The sequence below is a fragment of the Crinia signifera genome, chromosome 1 (genome assembly GCF_055691185.1).
Source record: "Crinia signifera chromosome 1, ASM5569118v1, whole genome shotgun sequence".
NCBI lineage: Eukaryota > Metazoa > Chordata > Amphibia > Anura > Myobatrachidae > Crinia > Crinia signifera.
Genome location: NC_139217.1, coordinates 286808357 through 286827248, shown reverse-complemented (window position 1 = coordinate 286827248; position 18892 = coordinate 286808357). Strand labels below are relative to the sequence as shown.

Genomic DNA, 18892 nt, shown 5'->3' with positions numbered 1-18892 from the left:
TTGTATGATTGATTGTATGATCGATTGTGTGTAGATTATGTGTCCAAAAACCACCAAGGACTGCCGGGGATTTCAAGGGAAATTGTACACAATCATGAGCGCAATCGATCTTAAGATCGATCTTTCTGATGTATGGCCAGCTTAAGATATATTTTGAATCACTGCTAATTAACAACACCTGGTCAGTGTTCCCTATGCCTTTTTGTGGCTGGGAATAAACTGTGTGTGTGTGTGTGTGTGTTGGGGAGGGGGGGGGGGATGAATGTAAGGAATTAAGCTAGGGATCTCTGGATTGTACCCACATTGTGAAGCCTTTGTGTTGCCTGCTGGTAAACCTGCTATGCTGTGAATTGCCGAGCCGTTAACCTGGTATGGTGTCTACCTGCTACAAATAAAGAACCAGATCTTACTTCCATCCGGTGTATGCGATTCCTTATGCAGTATCAAAATAAAAGGTGCAGCTACTAGCCTGATTTGCCTAGAACGCATAGAAAGCACAAGATCTAAATCATGCTGATCACTCACTTCCTTATTGGATTACTATTGGATTTAGCCCAATACAAAAATAGAAGAAACTAGTAAATCTTTTGCTAAAGAAGTGTAAGCACCTGTCGCTGAGTACAAAGGTCATAGTGGAACAAGGTGTTGCTACAGTATGCTGCTACATTACTCCTTGCCAATGTAAAGGGCAGAGCTGCAATCCACACAAACAAGCTACAGTAGGTGTCGGAGACGAAACTCTCCAAAAAGGTAGGAGTATAAAACGATACAACGTGTTAGCTAAGCTTGTCTGTAATGTGCACTCGGAAATTTGATTGATTATTTTTTGTCCGGAATTGGTTAAAGCAAAATACACTGAATGCGGTAAGCTGTTATCACAGACTATACACTCTATGTAGCTAATCTTTATTTTGGCGACAAATAGCACTTTGTATAGTCACTGTATGTTAATGTTCAATATCAATCTCTTTTACAGTCTGCTATGGGATTAATTTACCATGTATATATTAGAACTTATTATACTGGAGGTGAAAATGGATGTTTCAGAAGGATATCATTTTATCAGTAACAGACAGTGCTGACAGGGAACTATCACCTTCACTGGTGACAGTCATGAGAATCAAACAAATTGTATTAACGATGGAAGTGGTTTCTTACAGGTGTCTATATTTTTGCTTAACATTCATTGTGGGCATACACAAAGCAGTTCCATTCCTAAGGGAAGCCTGGTTATTCATACAAATATTCAACACATTTCCATGATAAATTGGTTATACGATGACACTGCTCGAGTGGTGTCTCAGGAAGATACTAATAGATCCAGATACCGTAAATATACCTCAGCAGAGCAAACAAAAATAATGTTTTGGATTCTTTATTATAAATGCATGGAGTTATTGCAGTCTTTGGCCATATAATGTATTTCTTTAAAAAAAATGTATTATATCGTTTTTCAGTTACACAACATACTGTATATATGTACAGGAAGCATTCTATACCAGATAAAGGTAGTGGACAACAATCATTTGACAGGGTCTTTCAAGTTCCCCTCTGTCAAACAGTGCCTCTGTGGTGCAGCAGGAAATTACAATATAAGATCAGGGGTTTTCACAGTCGGGATCCCGTCCGGCACCCAAATACCGGGTCTCAAGCAGGTTTGCAGTGTGAAAACAGCTAGGAGAACAGGACAGACAGTATCTAGAAGACAGCTCAGTTCATATTTAATAAGCGTGAGCCGCTCATTAAATATGTACAAATTTAATGATCTTGTCAGGCTCATTACATATGTGCATATGAATGAGCCGCTCATTACATATGTGCATATGTAATGAGTGGGACCCGGTCATTACATATGCGTATAGCTCAGTGCTCACTGCTGCCTGAGTCCTATATACCGGTTCAGAGCCATTTACACTGCATAAAAACCGGCTCTGAACCATGTAGGACTCTGCTTTTTACACGTTTGCAAGTACCGGTTATTTGTAACAAGTAAATGCAGACTGGCGCTTTCATACTGCAGCTCTAACCATTTTAAAAGGCTAAAAAAAAAAAAAAAAATCGGCAATATACCGGTTAAGAGCTGCAGTGTGAAAGGGGTATTACATTAAATAGGCACGACGCAGGCAGGTGACAACTTTGAGGGGTGTTGGGACACCAGTTTCTTTCCACTGCTACAGCAGGGGGGGGGGGGATGGATTAAAACAAAAACAAGCCATAACAATAAGGTAAAATAAAAATGTAAACATTATTTCAATGATCCTTGCTGTAGCTTCAAGGTTGGGTCTTCTACATGTTTAAAGCGACAACAGAACCCTATGTGATGTAATTCTCAGCTGAGATCTAAACAAGAAAGCACATAGAAGTTGTAAAGACTGGTTAGTATAAAAACCAGCACAAAGGTAAAGCATTTTCCATGCCTATGTGTAGGAGGGATGCAGTTGAAATCCCGGCGGTCGGAATCCCTACGCCGAAATCCCGCCGAAATCCATTCACATACATCATTGGAATATAAAAAGCAAAAATAGAAACATAATATAGGGGGTTATTCAGACCTGATCACAGCCCGGCTATTTAGCAAGGCAGACGATTATCAAATGACTGCGCATGCGTACAGACCGTTCCGCACATGCACAAGGCCAAATAGTAAAAAGCCAGCATATTATCACAAGCCGTTCGCAAGTAGATTGAAAGATTGCCGGTGTTTGGAGGGTGGTAACCGGCCATTTTCTGGGAGAGTCAGGGAAAACATGGGTGTATCCAGGGCGTGTGACGTCAGCTCCAGCCTCGATTAGCCTATTTTTATAACACAGGAAGAATAGGTTCTGCATTACGCACTGATTGGAAAAATCATTCGATGGTGAAGGAGTTGCAAATGGATTTGTTGTGTGATTTTCGGCAGCCATTTGCAGCCTTGCACAGGGCAGGTTTTCACTCTGGTGGGTGGTGGCTATCTGATTGCAGGGCTCTGCTAAATCTGAGATCAGGTTAGAATAACCCCCACAGTGTGTAATTTTAATTAAAAAAAAACATATTTATCCTCAACAATCAAATAACTTTTTTTCTTTTAGGAACAAAACTAGTCCCATAATTGAAAATCCATAAAACAGAAATAAAGGTTAAAAAGAGTTTTAATTCAGCTGTAACCTGTACATGGTAAGAAAGCACAGGTACAAAATTACAAGAAATTAGCTATTTACAGAGGTCCAGGTACAGCTATCCCGACATGTTTTGGCCATCAGGGGGGTTTCTGGGTACTCAAACTCCCTTTGCGTGTGCTAGTGCATTGCGTATCATAAAACCCAAAATAAGGAACATAAGAAATCATGAGTATCAGTTTTGCAGGGTACTAAAGCTCTGCAACAACCTGGCGAAACCAAGGCGGACCCTCACCCACTGCACAATTTAACACTGTGCAACCTCATACTAGCTGACATGTTTTATACATTCTCTCAAAGTTTATGAAGTCTCCATAAAAGGAACAATATTATAATCTGTACTCCTATGATACAGCATGATTTGCACCTCCTTTGTTGCTATATAGGAGCAAATACAGTAAAAGTCAGAAATCACATCTTAAAGATGTATGCAGCAGAGATGTAGGTTTTCAGCTTTATAAATAACCCTTTATGGTCGTTTCATTGCTGACCAACAACCATGAGATCAGATTTTGCAATGCTGCACTGAAGGGATGGATATTGCATACAGGAGTACAGTTATCTAATAGCCTCGGCACTCTGACATATATCATGTTACATATGAACTGTGTCACTTCCTGGGACTTATCCTTCAATTTCTCTACAAATATTGTGCACTGTATTTAATAGATCACATGTGTGCCTTCAAGCAATCACTTGCAATCCCCACCTCTGCCCTACTTTATTGTCATTTCGGTTTGTTAGACAGTAATATACCTCCTAGTTTGTACGATTAGTGCTGTAGCGAAGTCATATTAAACCTTTGAGTGCAGAGTGAATTTGTGAAAATAGGTGTGAAAATTGCCAATCAAACATTTTTATTCATCCTAATGACCTGTAATGTTTACACAACATTTTTTATTTGAATCTATATTAGTAAATGTCAGTGACATTAGCATTTTTAGCCAATATTTTGAACATCGCTCACAAATGTTGGCACTCGGTTAAGGCCCATGCACACTGGGCGACTTGGAGCTGAAAGTCACTCAAAACAGCATGTTTGAGTGGCTTTCAGCTCAAAGCCGCAAAGTGTGTATGCCCCAGGGATAAGCGGTGAGCGCTGCTGCGCGCTCCCGCATCATCGCTGGGAAAGCCGCTCATCTGCTGGTAATACCAGCAGATGAGTGGCTTTGAGGACGGCTTTGCATAGCGCTGCACTATGCAAAGCCGTCCTCTCCCCGCTGATTGCACTGGGCAGGGGAAAGCCGCTCAGTGTGTATGCACCAAGCGGCTTTCCCCCCCGGCGATGATAGCAAATATCGCTGTCTATACACGCTCGGCATAGTCGCCCAGTGTGTATGGACCTTTAAGGCTGCTAAATCTCTTTTGAGGGGTTACAGAGAATTCTAGTAACAGTAAACAGTAATGAATAAGGTTCTGTATTACAAAAAGTAAACCGAGTACTGTTCACTGCAGGCAGTAAAGATGAAAATCCTTTTGCTGATAATGTGGAGTGGAAGCATCTACGCCCAGCTCCAATGTAACCATTCATTGGTAAGTATTCATCTTCAATGATACACTTCAAGGTCATCTACAATAATAGTAAAAGGATACATCAGATTCAAGCCCCATACTCGCTAGATGACATGGGGCACCGCTGATATAGCGATGCATTATTTTATACATGGAAAATGACCCTCTGATCTATATCCATTACTGAAACCTGACGGACTAAATATACTATTGCAAGGTTTGTCAAAGCTGCCAATGATTTGATATGATCATGGCCATCTTAACGTGTAGGCACACTGGCCAGTTGTCCAGGGCCCCTCAGTCCTAGGGGCCTTCGAGCAGGAGAGGACAGCAATGGCAACACATTTTCTACCTCCCAGCCTGCATAATCATCAATGGTTAATGGCCAAAATTTAATACTTTTGCCATTGATAGGAGAGAACCAGATGGTTTCTGTCCCATCGATGGCACATAACTAAAACATTTTTACAAGGTGTCAGGGCAGGGACCAAAGTGCCACCTGCGATGCCTTGTCCTCGGTCTGTAATTGGCCCCATGTCCAGTCCAAAAAAATAAAAAGAGATGACCATTGTTGGGTGACCATCCCTACCAGACAGTGATCGACTGCCAGTAGGCTACTGGTGGATGACTGGAGCTATCCACCAATCAGAATGCCTACAGCCATTCACTGGATGTCCATTCAATGTGGAGAGATGGTGTTGGACTGTAGGAGGGTCAGGATTTTTTTTAATTGGTTCCTGGGAATGGGTGTGGGGTGCTATGTCGTTAACACAGTCCAGGACATGATAGATGAAATTAAAAAGGGACAACAGAAATAAATCTAATCTATACCAGAATCTATTTCTGATGCTTTAAATCCATCGGCATCCAGCATTAATAAGATTTCAAATCGAAATATTGAAGTGTCAAGCAACTTGTAATAATAATATAAATAAATAATGCATTATCAAATTAATTAAAACCATGCACAAGAACAAAGCATATTTAGTCCAAGAACGGTAATCTTTTCCTTACTGTACAAGAATTTTTACAATATTGTTAATCTATTTCCAATGCATCTTTATATCGTCTAGTGTAAGATTTTGCTTTGAAAGCAAGATATATTTCATTTCATATCATTTGTATGAGCATTTCCTATAGATATAACCTTATGCTTTATAATATGTCTATTTTCATCTACAGGAATATGTTCTTATAAAGTGTAGCCTTACAGCCATTCCTACAAATATTTCAAAGAATATCACACAACTAGATTTAACGGAGAACAGTATATCCTTAGACAAATTAAATAAAGACGCCCTGTTACTGTACCTTAAATTAACAGAGCTGACTCTCACCAAAAACAATATCACTATGTTGCCAAATCAATACTTTGAGGGTCTTTCAAATCTTGAGATCTTAATTCTCAAAAACAACAGGATTGCATCTATGGGAGAAAAGGCATTCGATGGACTGGGAAACCTGCAGCTTTTGGATCTTAGCTACAATCAAATAGCTCAAGTACCTGAAGGCACCCTATCACCACTCCAGCACCTACAAGTGTTATACCTACAAAACAACAACTTAACAAATCTGGATATAAAAGACTCACTGAAGGATTTGAAAACGATCTTGAATATAACACTTGCTGGGAACCCATGGAACTGTGATTGCTCCCTTATGAATCTGTCAGTGTGGTTAAATGACAGCAAAGTAATTCTTGGTAAGATACTTAGGACCAATACATGAAAACTTATGCAGTAATGATTTAGCTATTAATATCAGATAACCATCTGTAAAATATACCCCTTTCACACTGCAGCTCTTAACCGGTATATTGCCATTTTTTTTTAGCCTTTTAAAACTGTTAGAGCTGCAGTGTTAAAGCGCCAGTCTGCATTTACCGGTTACAAATAACCGGTACTTGCAAACGGGTAAAAAAGCAGAGTCCTACACGGTTCAGAGCCGTTTTTTATGCAGTGTGAATGGCTCTGAACCGGTATATAGGACTCAGGCAGCAGTGAGCACTGAGCTGGTTATCAGCGCAGTGAATATTTAATGAGCGGGACCTGCTCATTACATATGTGCATATGTAATGAGCGGGACCTGCTCATTACATATGTGCATATGTAATGAGCCACACATTACATATGTGCATATCTAATGTGCGGGACCCGCATATGTAATGACTGGGTCCAACGCATTACATATGCACATATGTAATGAGCGGAAACCGATCATTACACATGTGCATATGTAATGAGCGGGTCTCGTTCATTCAATAGGCACTGCACTGTCTAGCTACAGTCTGTCCTGTTCTCCTCCCTGCTTTCACACTGCAAACCTGCTTGAAACCCGGTATTTATGTGCGTTGTGTGATAGGGGTTTAAAATGGTAATATACCGGCTGTCACCTGTAATGTGAAAGGGGTTAAGTGGCTCAGACCCGATTTAAATACCGTTTCAAAATACTGGGTCTTAAAAGTTTAGGCAATGTGAAAGCAGTATAACTGGAAAGAGGGAAACCAATCAGAAGCAAAAAAACAAAACAAAAAACATGTGATGTCACAGACTTTGTGAATTCTGGTCCTTTTGCCCTCCTTCCTTTTCGTACTGTTACTGTCCTGGTTCTCAGGCAGGTCGGCAAATTGAATGATGCAAGCCAACGAAAAATGTTTAAATATACTAGTATAGGTAGCTATGTTGAATGGTGCCGGGGTAATGTAATATTTTTATTTTATTAAAAAATTTTAAAAAAATCTTAGCATATACAATAATGTAATACAGCTGCCATTCCCATTAAATAAACTACTGTATTTGCTGGCGTATAAGACTACTTTTTTCCCCTGAAAAACATGCCTCCAAGTGGGAGGGTCGTCTTAAACGCTGGGTGCACTTATATAACAAACTCTATATTCTGAGTGGAAATGTTGGGGGGTCGTTTTATATGCCCAGTCGTCTTATACGCCGGCAATACGGTAATTATATCATAAAACTTACAAGTAGGTTCACTATCCAGAATAAAACCATTGATGCACTATTTCTGGTACATTGCAAACTGGCAAATCAGAGGATGGTAGCAAATTTTTAACTTAAAGATATCTTAAAAAAACAAAATACATTACTGTAATTCGGGATGGCAATTCTAGCTGGCATTTATTTGGCCCATACTATTATTCACGACAGGCCAACATTCGGCTTCACTGTACTTATTGATTCAGTAACCGCATCTGCCAGATTTACTTAATCTCGGCTGTCCTGTCTTATTGCAGAGATTTTCTCATGGGGAAACATCAAAACAGTACAAAATCGGTACATTACATTAGCCAGCCTTGTACAATAGATGCTCTATAGAACATCACTTAATACAAAATCCTTTAAAGTGTACTCTGTCTCCAGCCTAATATACATGCTTGCTCATTACTATTAGACTAGCACATAAACTATTTTACATAAGCTCTCTAAGCGAGAGATGTACAGTAATAAGCCTTGAAAAGTGATAAAAAGGAGAGTGATAAAGTACCAGCCAATCGGCTCCTAACTATCATGTCATGGGCTGTGTTTGAAAAACGAGCTTAGTACATCTGGCCCTAAATAAGAATAGAATATAAAATATACAATATAAAACTGGGTACTTGTTTAGTTTCACGGCGCCCGATATATCGGATGAGATATCGGCCGATATATCGGATGATTTTTACCTGTTCATAAACCCACTATCCACTACACATGGAGTTGATTTTACATAGTGTGGCGAGCGCAGCGAGCCACCGAGCCCAAAGTGTGGCGAGCGTAGCGGATTACAGCGCTTGCCACACTATATAAAATCAACTCCATGCGTAGTGGATAGTGAGGTTATGAACAGGTACAAAAAAAAAAAAAAATCGCATCGGCTCACATCCGACATATCGGCCGATATTGCATCCAATATATCGGGCGCCGTGAAACTAAACAAGTACCAAAAACTGATATTCACAACCGAGCAAAATAAATCATACATGCTGCCTGGTTCAACAGAATAAAAAGATGAAAATATATGGGAATATAGAAAAGAAGCAATTCGGAATATATTTAAAGCATTACCACTTCATAACAGACCTTATTCACATAAAAAAAGGATCAATATGTTTATTTATTGCAATTAGAACTGTCAAAATAAATACTAAATTTAAAAAAAAAAAAAATTTACTTTACAAATGACAGTATTGATGCTATGTTGCTTGTTGTACAGAAAATGAGAACAACACTTTGTGTGCTGCACCGCCGCATATGACTACCTTTACTATAAAAGCAGTCAAGACAGTACCAGCGAACATTCTCAACTGTGATGGAAGCAGTGACATTTCACAGACCACACCGACAGTTAACTCTACAGATCCAACACCCACTTATTTGTCTACAGTTATCAATGGAATGAACACCACATCTACTACCAAAGGTATGTGAGGAGACCATTGTGAGTTCTCCAGCAAATACCGTACACTACAGTAACAAAGTCTTCTCACTTTACCCACTGACTCGTTAAGTTATATTGTTAGTTCAAGTTTGTCATCCTAACAATCTAAAAAAAAAAAAAAAAAATATCTGCACAGTGCCAAGAAAAAGGTCCATCAAATTACACCTATGCAATGTTCCTATTTTTTTTTTCTGAAAATTGAAATGATGATGAGGATGAATTTTTATGATTCAATTATACATTCAATAAAATCATAATAAGCTCCTTCAATTAAAAATATAGAAACATAAGGGGCCTACAGGCGTAATGAGATGGGGGAGATGATCGTGCTGATCAGATTGTGCTAGATTGCTCAGCATACAGTGCTGCACAGCGAGGTGCTGCTGAGCGATCTGTCAGGGCCAGTGTTCTCCATGAGTACACTGTCCCTGACCATGGTGACTAATTTAGATTTATCCAGCATGCTGGATATTAATCGCTGGGGAGATAGCAAGGTGCAGGGGCGATGTAGGGGCATGCTTAGAAAATGCCCATGGATCACTATGCTGTGAAGGCCCCAATAGAGCAATGCAGTACTGCCAGAGTGTCACTTTGTTTGAACAGGTTTGTCAATCGGCCCAACCTACTGTTATCAAAGTAATAAAGATAAGGGAAAGCAGGGGGAAGTTCACAGATTTATGGATTCTCAAGTGACAAATAACATGTACCGTAGGGTTATTCACGCAAAGGAAAATAACAAAATAAAAAAAAAAGTTTTGCCTTAAACCCATGAAAAAAAATCATTTCACTTTTTAAAAAAGTGCCGGTACTCTTTACCTAGAACGGCGCCCGTCGCGGGCATCGCGGGTACATTTATGTGTGGCCGCGACGCGATGCCCGCGATTTCCCATTGAAACCCATGTTAAACATGGAAATCGTGTCGGTCGCGTCGCGGCCGGCCATAAATGTACCCGCGATGCCCGCGACGCGATGCTCCCGATTTCCCATAGGAATCAATGTTAAAAGGCGCGATGGACCCGATTTTACTGTTAAATGGCTCAATGGACCCGATTTGGCCATAGAAATCAATGTTAAATGGGCCACAGAGCCCATTAACCCTTAAATGTCCCCCCCAATTTTTAACGCCACCCCACGATCCACGCGAACCCGAAGCGTGGCGAGCGCAGCGAGCCCGCGAGGGGCGGCGGTACGCGTCCTCCGACCTTTTCATGCCCTACTATCCACTAGGGCGTGGAGTGAGAATATAATAGTGTGGCGAGCGCAGCGAGCCACCGAGCCCGAAGCGTGGCGAGCGCAGCGAGCCCCGCGAGGGGACGCGGATACCTTCACAGGTAGACGCGTCCCCTCGCGGGCTTCACAGGTGTTGGTGTCGCCACGGACACCTGTGAAGCCCGCGAGGGGACGCGTATAACTGTGAAGGTATCCGCGTCCCCTCGCGGGGCTCGCTGCGCTCGCCACGCTTCGGGCTCGGTGGCTCGCTGCGCTCGCCACACTATTATATTCTCACTCCACGCCCTAGTGGATAGTAGGGCATGAAAAGGTCGGAGGACGCGTACCGCCGCCCCTCGCGGGCTCGCTGCGCTCGCCACGCTTCGGGTTCGCGTGGATCGTGGGGTGGCGTTAAAAATTGGGGGGGAAATTTAAGGGTTAATTGTGCTTATTTGGGCTCTGTGGCCCATTTAACATTGATTCCTAGGGCCAAATCGGGTCCATTGAGGCATTTAACAGTCAAATCGCGGTCAATCTGCCTTTTTAACATTGTTCCCTATGGGAAAATCGCGGTCATCCCGATTTACCCGCGATGACCGCGATTTTTACCCCCGACGACCGCGATTTCAATCGCGGGCGCCGTTCTAGGTAAAGAGTACCAAAGTGCCATTTGTTCCTCAGCATAAGCTGTTATAGACTAGTGATAGCCAATAGAAACACATCTGTAAAAAGTTTTCTGATTGATGAGCATACCACTAGCCTTGCTAACAGGCAACATGCTATGTGATAGATACTAATACTAGGACGATTCAGAGTAACTCAGTGCGGGTCTAATTCGCTACCCCGGCCAACTTTTGGGGGCTCTGCATGTGCAAACCCCGGTTTCACACTCCCCAGTGGCGGACAGGGGGGTGGACGCAAGGGACCATCGATCATTGAAAAACTGGGTGTAACCCTGTGAACTCAAAGTGTGTCCATGCCTGCTTGGGTGGGCAGCTGACATCACATAAAATCAGCGTTTAGCGGTCATCTGAAAAGTAAGTATAGACTTACCTTTCAGAGAGAAGGCTAGAGACATCATTTGATAGTGAGCGGCCACATGGAACTGGATGTGTAAGCATATACACACACGCATTAAATCAGGCCCTATGTCAAACAGTATCCAGCTCTCCTCACTCATGCCATTATACAATGTTATATGTTATATTAATGCTGAAGCATAATGAATATGTACTTTATCTGCACTAAAAAATAATTGGGCCATGTACCCATGTCATGCAACTTTAATGTGAGTTTAACATAATGTTTTTATTGTACAGCAGGAAATAGCTGGACATTCCTGGTGGGGGTGCTGGTTGTTGGAATTGTCACTTCATTACTGATTTTAGCTGCAATCAAGTTCCCCAAATGGTACAGCTACCTTCTAAGCTACAACCACCATCGCCTAAAAGAAGAAGAACCTTACACATACGAAGAGGAATTCAATGTTGACTTTGATATGAGCACAAATGAAAAAAGCCCAGATGATGACGAAAACGTGGTAGTCTTTGAGCAAATGCATTCATTTGTGCCAGAAGAGGATGGCTTTATAGAAGACAAATACATTGATGAACGGGACATAAGAGCAGAAATATAACTAACTGAGAAAGGAATGACTTTCAACGTATGACAAATGCTTCCATCTCAAGAAGCAGAGTATGAATTTACCTTAAGGGTTTCCCTGTTTCTCTATTCATCATTGCCTTCAATTTATTATGCTGCTAAAATCCATGAACCTTTATACAGATTCAAGAGAAAAGAATCTGGACGACGATTCATTCAGCCGGATTTTGCTGTGCCTGTTTGATTTTGGAGATCTTTATTTTATTTAATAAACAAAGAATTTCTTTATGCATCTGAAGAAACTTATGATAACAAACCCCCCACCCCCCCAAATAACCAAATCCAGTAAAAAGTATAAGTATGCGTTTATATACACCCATCATCCTAAATATTAACAGCACCTGCCTATTGTGTAGGTCCCCCTTGTGCAACAAAGGCAGCTCTGATCCGTCAAAGGAACAGACTTCAAAAGACCCCTGAAGGAGTCCTGCAGTATCTGGTATAAAACATTAACAGCAAACCCTTTAAGTCCTGTAAATTGTCCTGTAGTCCTGTGGCTCGGACTTGTTATTTCAGTACATCCCACACATGCTACATTGGGTTGCAATCTGGGGAATTTGAAGAACTCTGCGACATGTTTCTCAAACCATTACTGAATAGATTTTGCAGTGCGGCAGGGCATATTATTTTGCAAAAAGGCCAATGCCATCAGGGAATACCATTGCCACAAAGGATTGTACTTGGTCTGGAACAATCTTCAGGTTGTTAGTAAGCATCAGAGTGACATCCCCATGAATTCTGGGGCCCAAGTTTCACAGCAGTACATTGTTTAGAACATTACACTGACTCCAACAGCTTGCCTTCCTACAGTGCATCCTGGTACCACCTCTACCCCAGGTAAAAGATGCGCACATGCACCCTGCCATCATTTGATGTGAGAGAAAATGGGATTTGTTAGATAAGGCCAACTACTTCCATCGCTCCATGGTCTAGTTCCGACACTCCCGTGCCCATTGTAGGTATGTCCCATGGTGGACAGGAGTCAGTATAGCTTTAGAATATAAGCTCTAACGAGCAGGGCCCTCTCTCTTCATGTGCTTTTCTTAGAATATATCTCTGCCACTGTTATAATTGCCTCAGTGTCCGCTGCTGCAACTGTCTTTTATTTACCATGTACTTGTCCTAATTTGCATTTGTACTATAAATCACTATTTTACTGTTTCGTTCTTTTGCTCATCTATGTATTGTCAGGCGCTGCGGAACCCTTGTGGCGCCACATAAATAAACGATAATAATAGCCACAAACTCAGCAAGCAGCAATAGACAGTGTTTTACTACACCGTTCTATCATAGCCAGCATGTATGTTTAAACAATTTGTGTTATGGTGACTCTGCTATGGAATAGGACCAGGAGAGCTAGACTACACTCACCACAGATACACAGCAATGAGCATAAGGTACCCATAAGACCCTGCCACTGGTTGTCTTACCTTGGACCAATACTGGTAGGTACTATCCACTGCATACACACCCACAATACCGGCTTTAGAGATGGTCTGACCCATGCAACTAGTCATCAGAGTTTGGTCCTTGTCAAAGTATCTCATATCCTTATGCTTACCCATTTTTCCTGCTTCCAACACCTCAACTTGAATAACATGGTGTTTAATCTTTTGATTCACTTCAGTGCAAGGTCCCCCTGAAGTCTGGCATGATACTAATATGCAGTATATTACAGGTAAGAAATATTGCTTCGTTTTACTCGGACCCCACAGAGGAGTGTGCAAAAATCAGTAATGATGTATTTATTGTATTATCTGGATTGGTGTATGGCTTCTCCTTGCGCTGAATTACAAATATGTCCTCATACACATCTTTGCACGCCAGGTTGTATGAGAATCTGCTAGTATTTTTTGCCAAATATTTGTCTTATGGTGTGTACACACGGTGAGATCCTCTTGCTATTCGACTTAAGATTCGAGTACTATGCAATCTTTGCTATCTCTGTGCTTTTTACATACAATTCATACAATCTGCACTATATAGTCATTGCTGCCCTGTCTATCTGGGTTTCGATTTATGCTGTCACGGGAGCGCGTATTGGGATCGCAAGGTAAAAAACCTGTGCGATCTGCATGCGATTTTGACTATATAGTCAAACTCTCATGCTGGATTGTACCGTGTGTACACAGCATTAGTCACAACGCTATGAGACTAGGATGCGCGAGGATTACTGATTACTTTGATATGACACTTTTATATCTGTGTGCAACGGAGTCTCTGCATCTGTAAATGAAGTGCTACAATGTAGCAGCCGCAATCGTTTTCCCAAGGTTCCATTGCACTCTGTACAGTCACACACCACATACATGTGTCATATTTCAAATTAAAATCAGCACAGCCTCCTCAAGAGTAATTATTGCAAGGTGTTACGACTAAGACACATTCTCTGCAAAAAAAAGATGTCCGACTTTAGCCTGAGTACTGTACCGGACAGCTTGTACTGTACCTGATGGCTTAACTCACCTCATGCCAGGCATTTTGCACTGAATAATGTATTGAGGCAAAATGTATGAGGCTGTTTTATCTGTCTACAAATAAAGGATATAACATTGATTTTGTTCATTAAAGTGAATGATCTCTGTGTTTAGAGCAAGTCCGTGAGTAGAAAGCAATAATGCTAACAGCTAAAACAGCCATTTTCTCTGGAACGTAAGAGGCCTTATGAAAGAATGAGTGGTCTCAAAAACAAGCATCCATGACATTTTTCAGTAAAACTACTTACGCTTGTCTCTCTGTAAAAATGACATCTATGCTCTGGGCTTCCCGGTCATTCTGAGCTTTTAGCTGTGAGAAATAGGAATAGAGGAGGTGAGATGTCAATTAAAGAGAATTTTCACCTCATTTACACATGTTCGAAGAGACATCAAATATTTCGGATATAGTGCCTGGGTTCATGTACTATATGTCTAAGGGCAGTATTCAATGTGAAATATTCTCCGTGCATGGCGAGAGATTTTTTCTCTCGCCATGCACTCGCCCTGTTCCGGAGGGCTCGCTGCCACTCCTGCTCCCACTATTTAATGTGGTTAAGACTCGCCGTCACTCGCGGCGAGTCTTAACCCGTGCAGCGGACGAGCGTCCACGGCAGGGAGCTGGGGGAAAGTGGCAGCCAGGGAGATTAAAGTCTCCCTGGCTGCCCCAGAACATATGGGGAGGGGAGGTGGGCTCCCTTGGACCCAGGCAGCACAAGCTGCCCCCCCTATAGCCAGCGGGGGACCCAGTATTCACTGCACCCGATCGTGCATATGTAATGATCGGATGCAGTGAATATATGAATATCTAATGAGCGGCTCGAGAGCTCCGGCCCCCTGTAGGCTGCTCTGTGTAAAAAAAAAAAAAATTTCAAAAATATTTTTTTTTAAATTAAATATATATTCATGTGCTATAAGCACATGAATAAAAATAACATGCCCCTTCACAGAAGAAAAATCCTGATTTTTTGACACCAAAATTAAAAAAAAAACAAATATTTTAGTTTAAAAGTTCACATTCCAGCTCTCCATGAAAAGATGGAGAATTGCTACACGGAGAGACACGGCGAAAATCACTTTAAAAGACGGCGAAAATATCACATTGAATAGGGTGGTTCACTTTTGGAGAGCAAAATGCTCCTTCCAACTCGAAAACAGCACAAACTCGCCATAAAACAAGGCGAATTTTTCTCATTGAATACTGGCCATAAAGAGACCAAAGTCTCCCTAGGTTTCCTTCATCTGGGAGAGTGCAGACTATATTTGGGAGAGCTTACCCAGGGCCCATGTTTCAGGGAGTGGCCAGCCGACACAGAGAGAGTGCACTGTCTAACCATCACAGAGTGCACCATCTGGGCCCCTTGATAAATATCTTAAATACTGCTAATGCATACATGGTAATGTACCAGTAGAAAATACACCATAGTCCGGTGCATCAGATTATATCTATCTTTTCTAGAAAATGATAGACAGAATCTGCTTGGTTGCTGTGGGCAACACCAACAATTTATTTTTTAGAAGCTTTACCCCTTTGTTTAGCTTTAATTCTGCAGTACATAATTAGCAGAATATACTCAATGTTATCTACATTTTAGGATGATGTAATGGAAAAGGTATTTCCAACTAGAGAGTAATAATGCCTAATGCATAAAGTTAATCTACAGTAACAAAACTATATGCAGCACTAACAAATGGCACAGTGCGTCATGGTTGCTAGATTTTCCAGAGAACATCGACAATCGATCTGTCTGCGCTCCTCACACAGGAATGCTGTGCACTATGGTACTATTGTCAGCAATAACAAATCAGCTATTACAAGTGAATAGAAAATGTATCTGTCTCACAGTGGTTTGCCTGGACTATTTGAACTGTGATCCTGATTCAGAGAAGTACGCTAATCTGCACTACACTTGCTGCTGTACACTTAGCAAGTGTAGGTAATACCTAGAAATAAAATAGGATACCCACAGGAGCTTCTGCAACACTTTCGCAATTGTGTACGCAAGAACAAGGAACTTACAGGTAGCCTTAGGGCTACACAGATCAGACCTGGCATTCGTCACACAGACGCCATGTTTTTGTACAGTAGGGCTTGCAGCCGTCATCAGAAACACGCTCTTAAAATAGCCATAGCACACCTGTGTTTTTCCAACCTTTCCCTGCTAACACCATGTTAACACCCCAAGTGGTCAATTTGTGATGGGATCTTCATTGTGTGCCTTGAAGCATGTGCAATGCAAACACAGCATGACAATCGGTTGATAATCCCTCAGTTCAGTGATACTTCAGCTTTGCGTACATCTCTGAATAAGGCCCTGTATGCAGTGTACTTTACAGCCCCATTATCCTGCAGAACGAGCAATATTACCTCATGTACAAAACACAGAAAAGCACAAGACAAGTATAAAATCACAGCTCCATGCTGGTGTACAATAGAACCCTAGATACCCACAATAATAACAACCTAACCCATACTAACCTCACCCAGTGCACACAGTCAGGGACTGAAAGTAACCTTCACAGTCAGAGATTACATGAACTCTGTCATTCAGTGATTTGTAATTTGACTCCACAGATTGAAGAATAAGAAACCAATTGGGTCCAATTCACAGAGTTTTGCACAAAGTATGAGCCCAAGCTTCAATGACTACATAGAACATTTTTTAGAAAAAAAAAAAAATGAAAAAAAATTCCATAGGCCCGAACAAGGGGAAAAGCATGGTAAATCTAACCCGGATCATTTACAAACTAGTTGCGGTGTCCCTCTGTGACTGCAGCCTGAGTCTAACCTTACGCAAGCTGCCTGTTGCTGCCCCGCTTGCTAAGCCTTTGCCCGGCCACTCCTGTAAAATGGGGATGACACGCCCAGCACCAGGCCGTCCGCACGAAAATGCCTCTGCCTTCGCACGTGCAGAATTGGTCCTGCGCACACATTGGTCATATTGGATCGTTATACGATCCAAACTGAATCAACACCTTATTATCATTATTATTTTTGTGGAGTCCTTTTTATCTATCACTTACCATATTGTAGTCGTTTAGCACTTCCTCCATGTCCATGTTAGTATTTAGTTTGTCTACCAGCTGAAAAATATAAAAAACACTTACTTTAGCTAATGACACACTTTATGGATTACCATTCCTACAAAAGCTACATAAATAGGTGGGTAATATCATATTTTACAGACTTTACATGTGGCTATTGCTCTCCTGCATAGGCCCTGTACTATAACATTACAAAGCAACTATGCATCCAACCATGGGGTCATAAAGGGTTAAAAGGGTCGTAAAGAGTAAAATCAATTTTAACTGTTTTCCCTAACTTTGTGCATCATATCCATTTTCACTTGTTCAAACCAGATACATGGTATTCATTTGATAGCAATTAATCAGTGGAGAACGTACCATGTTGTAATCTGCAAGCTGCCCCTGCTGTTCCTTAATCTCATGGGCAAGCACTTCAGCTCTGTAGAAAGGATACAATAAATATTTGCAATCAAATATTTTCCAATCTGTATTTTATAGCCTACAACATCCATCAAAAATAACAAAATATTTCCAACTTCAACAAAACTAAAAAAAAAATCGGTACTTCTTTACTTTCACGGCGCCAGCCAAAAATCAAGAGTTAGCTACGTTAAATTTCTTTATTTTTTTTAATCTACACTCAATTAGTTTATATAAAAGGGTCAACATTTCATAAATTGGCACCAAAAGGTCGTCACATACAAAAGATCAACATATTTATGTTCTTTTTGGTGTCAATTGCTGATTTGCTGGGACTTCGGGTCCTTCTATATTTTGTTAGAACTAGGAGTCCATTAATAATTTGGGACATTCCGTTGCTAAAGAATGGTTTGAATTGCTGTACGGGGTTTACCTTGTAATGGATTACGGTTTAAAAAAAAAAAAAAAAGTCCAAGTTCGTCTGGCATCCCACAACTAGAATTAACTAATGAATCATCTTTAGAATGTAAGCTCTCATGAGCAGGGCCCTCTCTCCTCATGTGCCTTTCTTAGAATATATAAACCTCTGCCACCCTGAGGATTGCTTCAGTGTCCTGTCCCCTGATGCAACTATCTGTATTAACCATGTACTTGTCCTAAACTGTCTTGTGCTGTAATTCGTTATGTGTTTTTTTGCCCATAACTATGCTTTGTAAAGCACTGCGGAATATGTATGCGCTATATAAGAAACTGTTAATAAATAAATTAATAATAATAAATCTCTATGTATATGTCTAGTGTCACCGAAACACAGCCATCTGTTCGCAGCAACTGAAACTACATGTAGCCTTTGAAGCATTTGCTTTGAGTGGGCTTACTAGTTCTTAACTTTGATTGATTCATGGAACTATATTGTTAATTGATACGCTTTAGATTACATGCAATGTGATATACATTTTACTGCTGCTGTTTTTTTTACTGAGAGTAAATTTGTACTGT

At 41.0% G+C, this 18892-nt stretch overlaps 2 protein-coding genes across 4 annotated transcripts in view; one reads left to right on the top strand and one right to left on the bottom strand.

Moving 5' to 3' along the window:
• IFT74 (intraflagellar transport 74) overlaps positions 1-18892 on the bottom strand; it is an 83126-nt gene that overhangs the window by 53517 nt on the left and 10717 nt on the right. For all 3 annotated transcript variants that reach the window (XM_083185420.1, XM_083185429.1, XM_083185439.1), the window contains exons 6-8: positions 17852-17912; positions 17471-17530; positions 14698-14759 (exon numbers count right to left, since the gene is read on the bottom strand). In XM_083185420.1, coding sequence (XP_083041546.1) covers positions 14698-14759; positions 17471-17530; positions 17852-17912 — 183 coding nt within the window. The remainder of the gene's footprint in view (positions 1-14697; positions 14760-17470; positions 17531-17851; positions 17913-18892) is intronic.
• LRRC19 (leucine rich repeat containing 19) lies at positions 642-13133 on the top strand. Its single transcript, XM_083185408.1, has 5 exons — positions 642-750; positions 4611-4688; positions 5850-6369; positions 8877-9083; positions 11630-13133. Exons 2-5 carry the CDS (start codon positions 4620-4622, stop codon positions 11944-11946), a joined length of 1113 nt encoding a protein of 370 aa, XP_083041534.1. The 5' UTR covers positions 642-750; positions 4611-4619; the 3' UTR covers positions 11947-13133.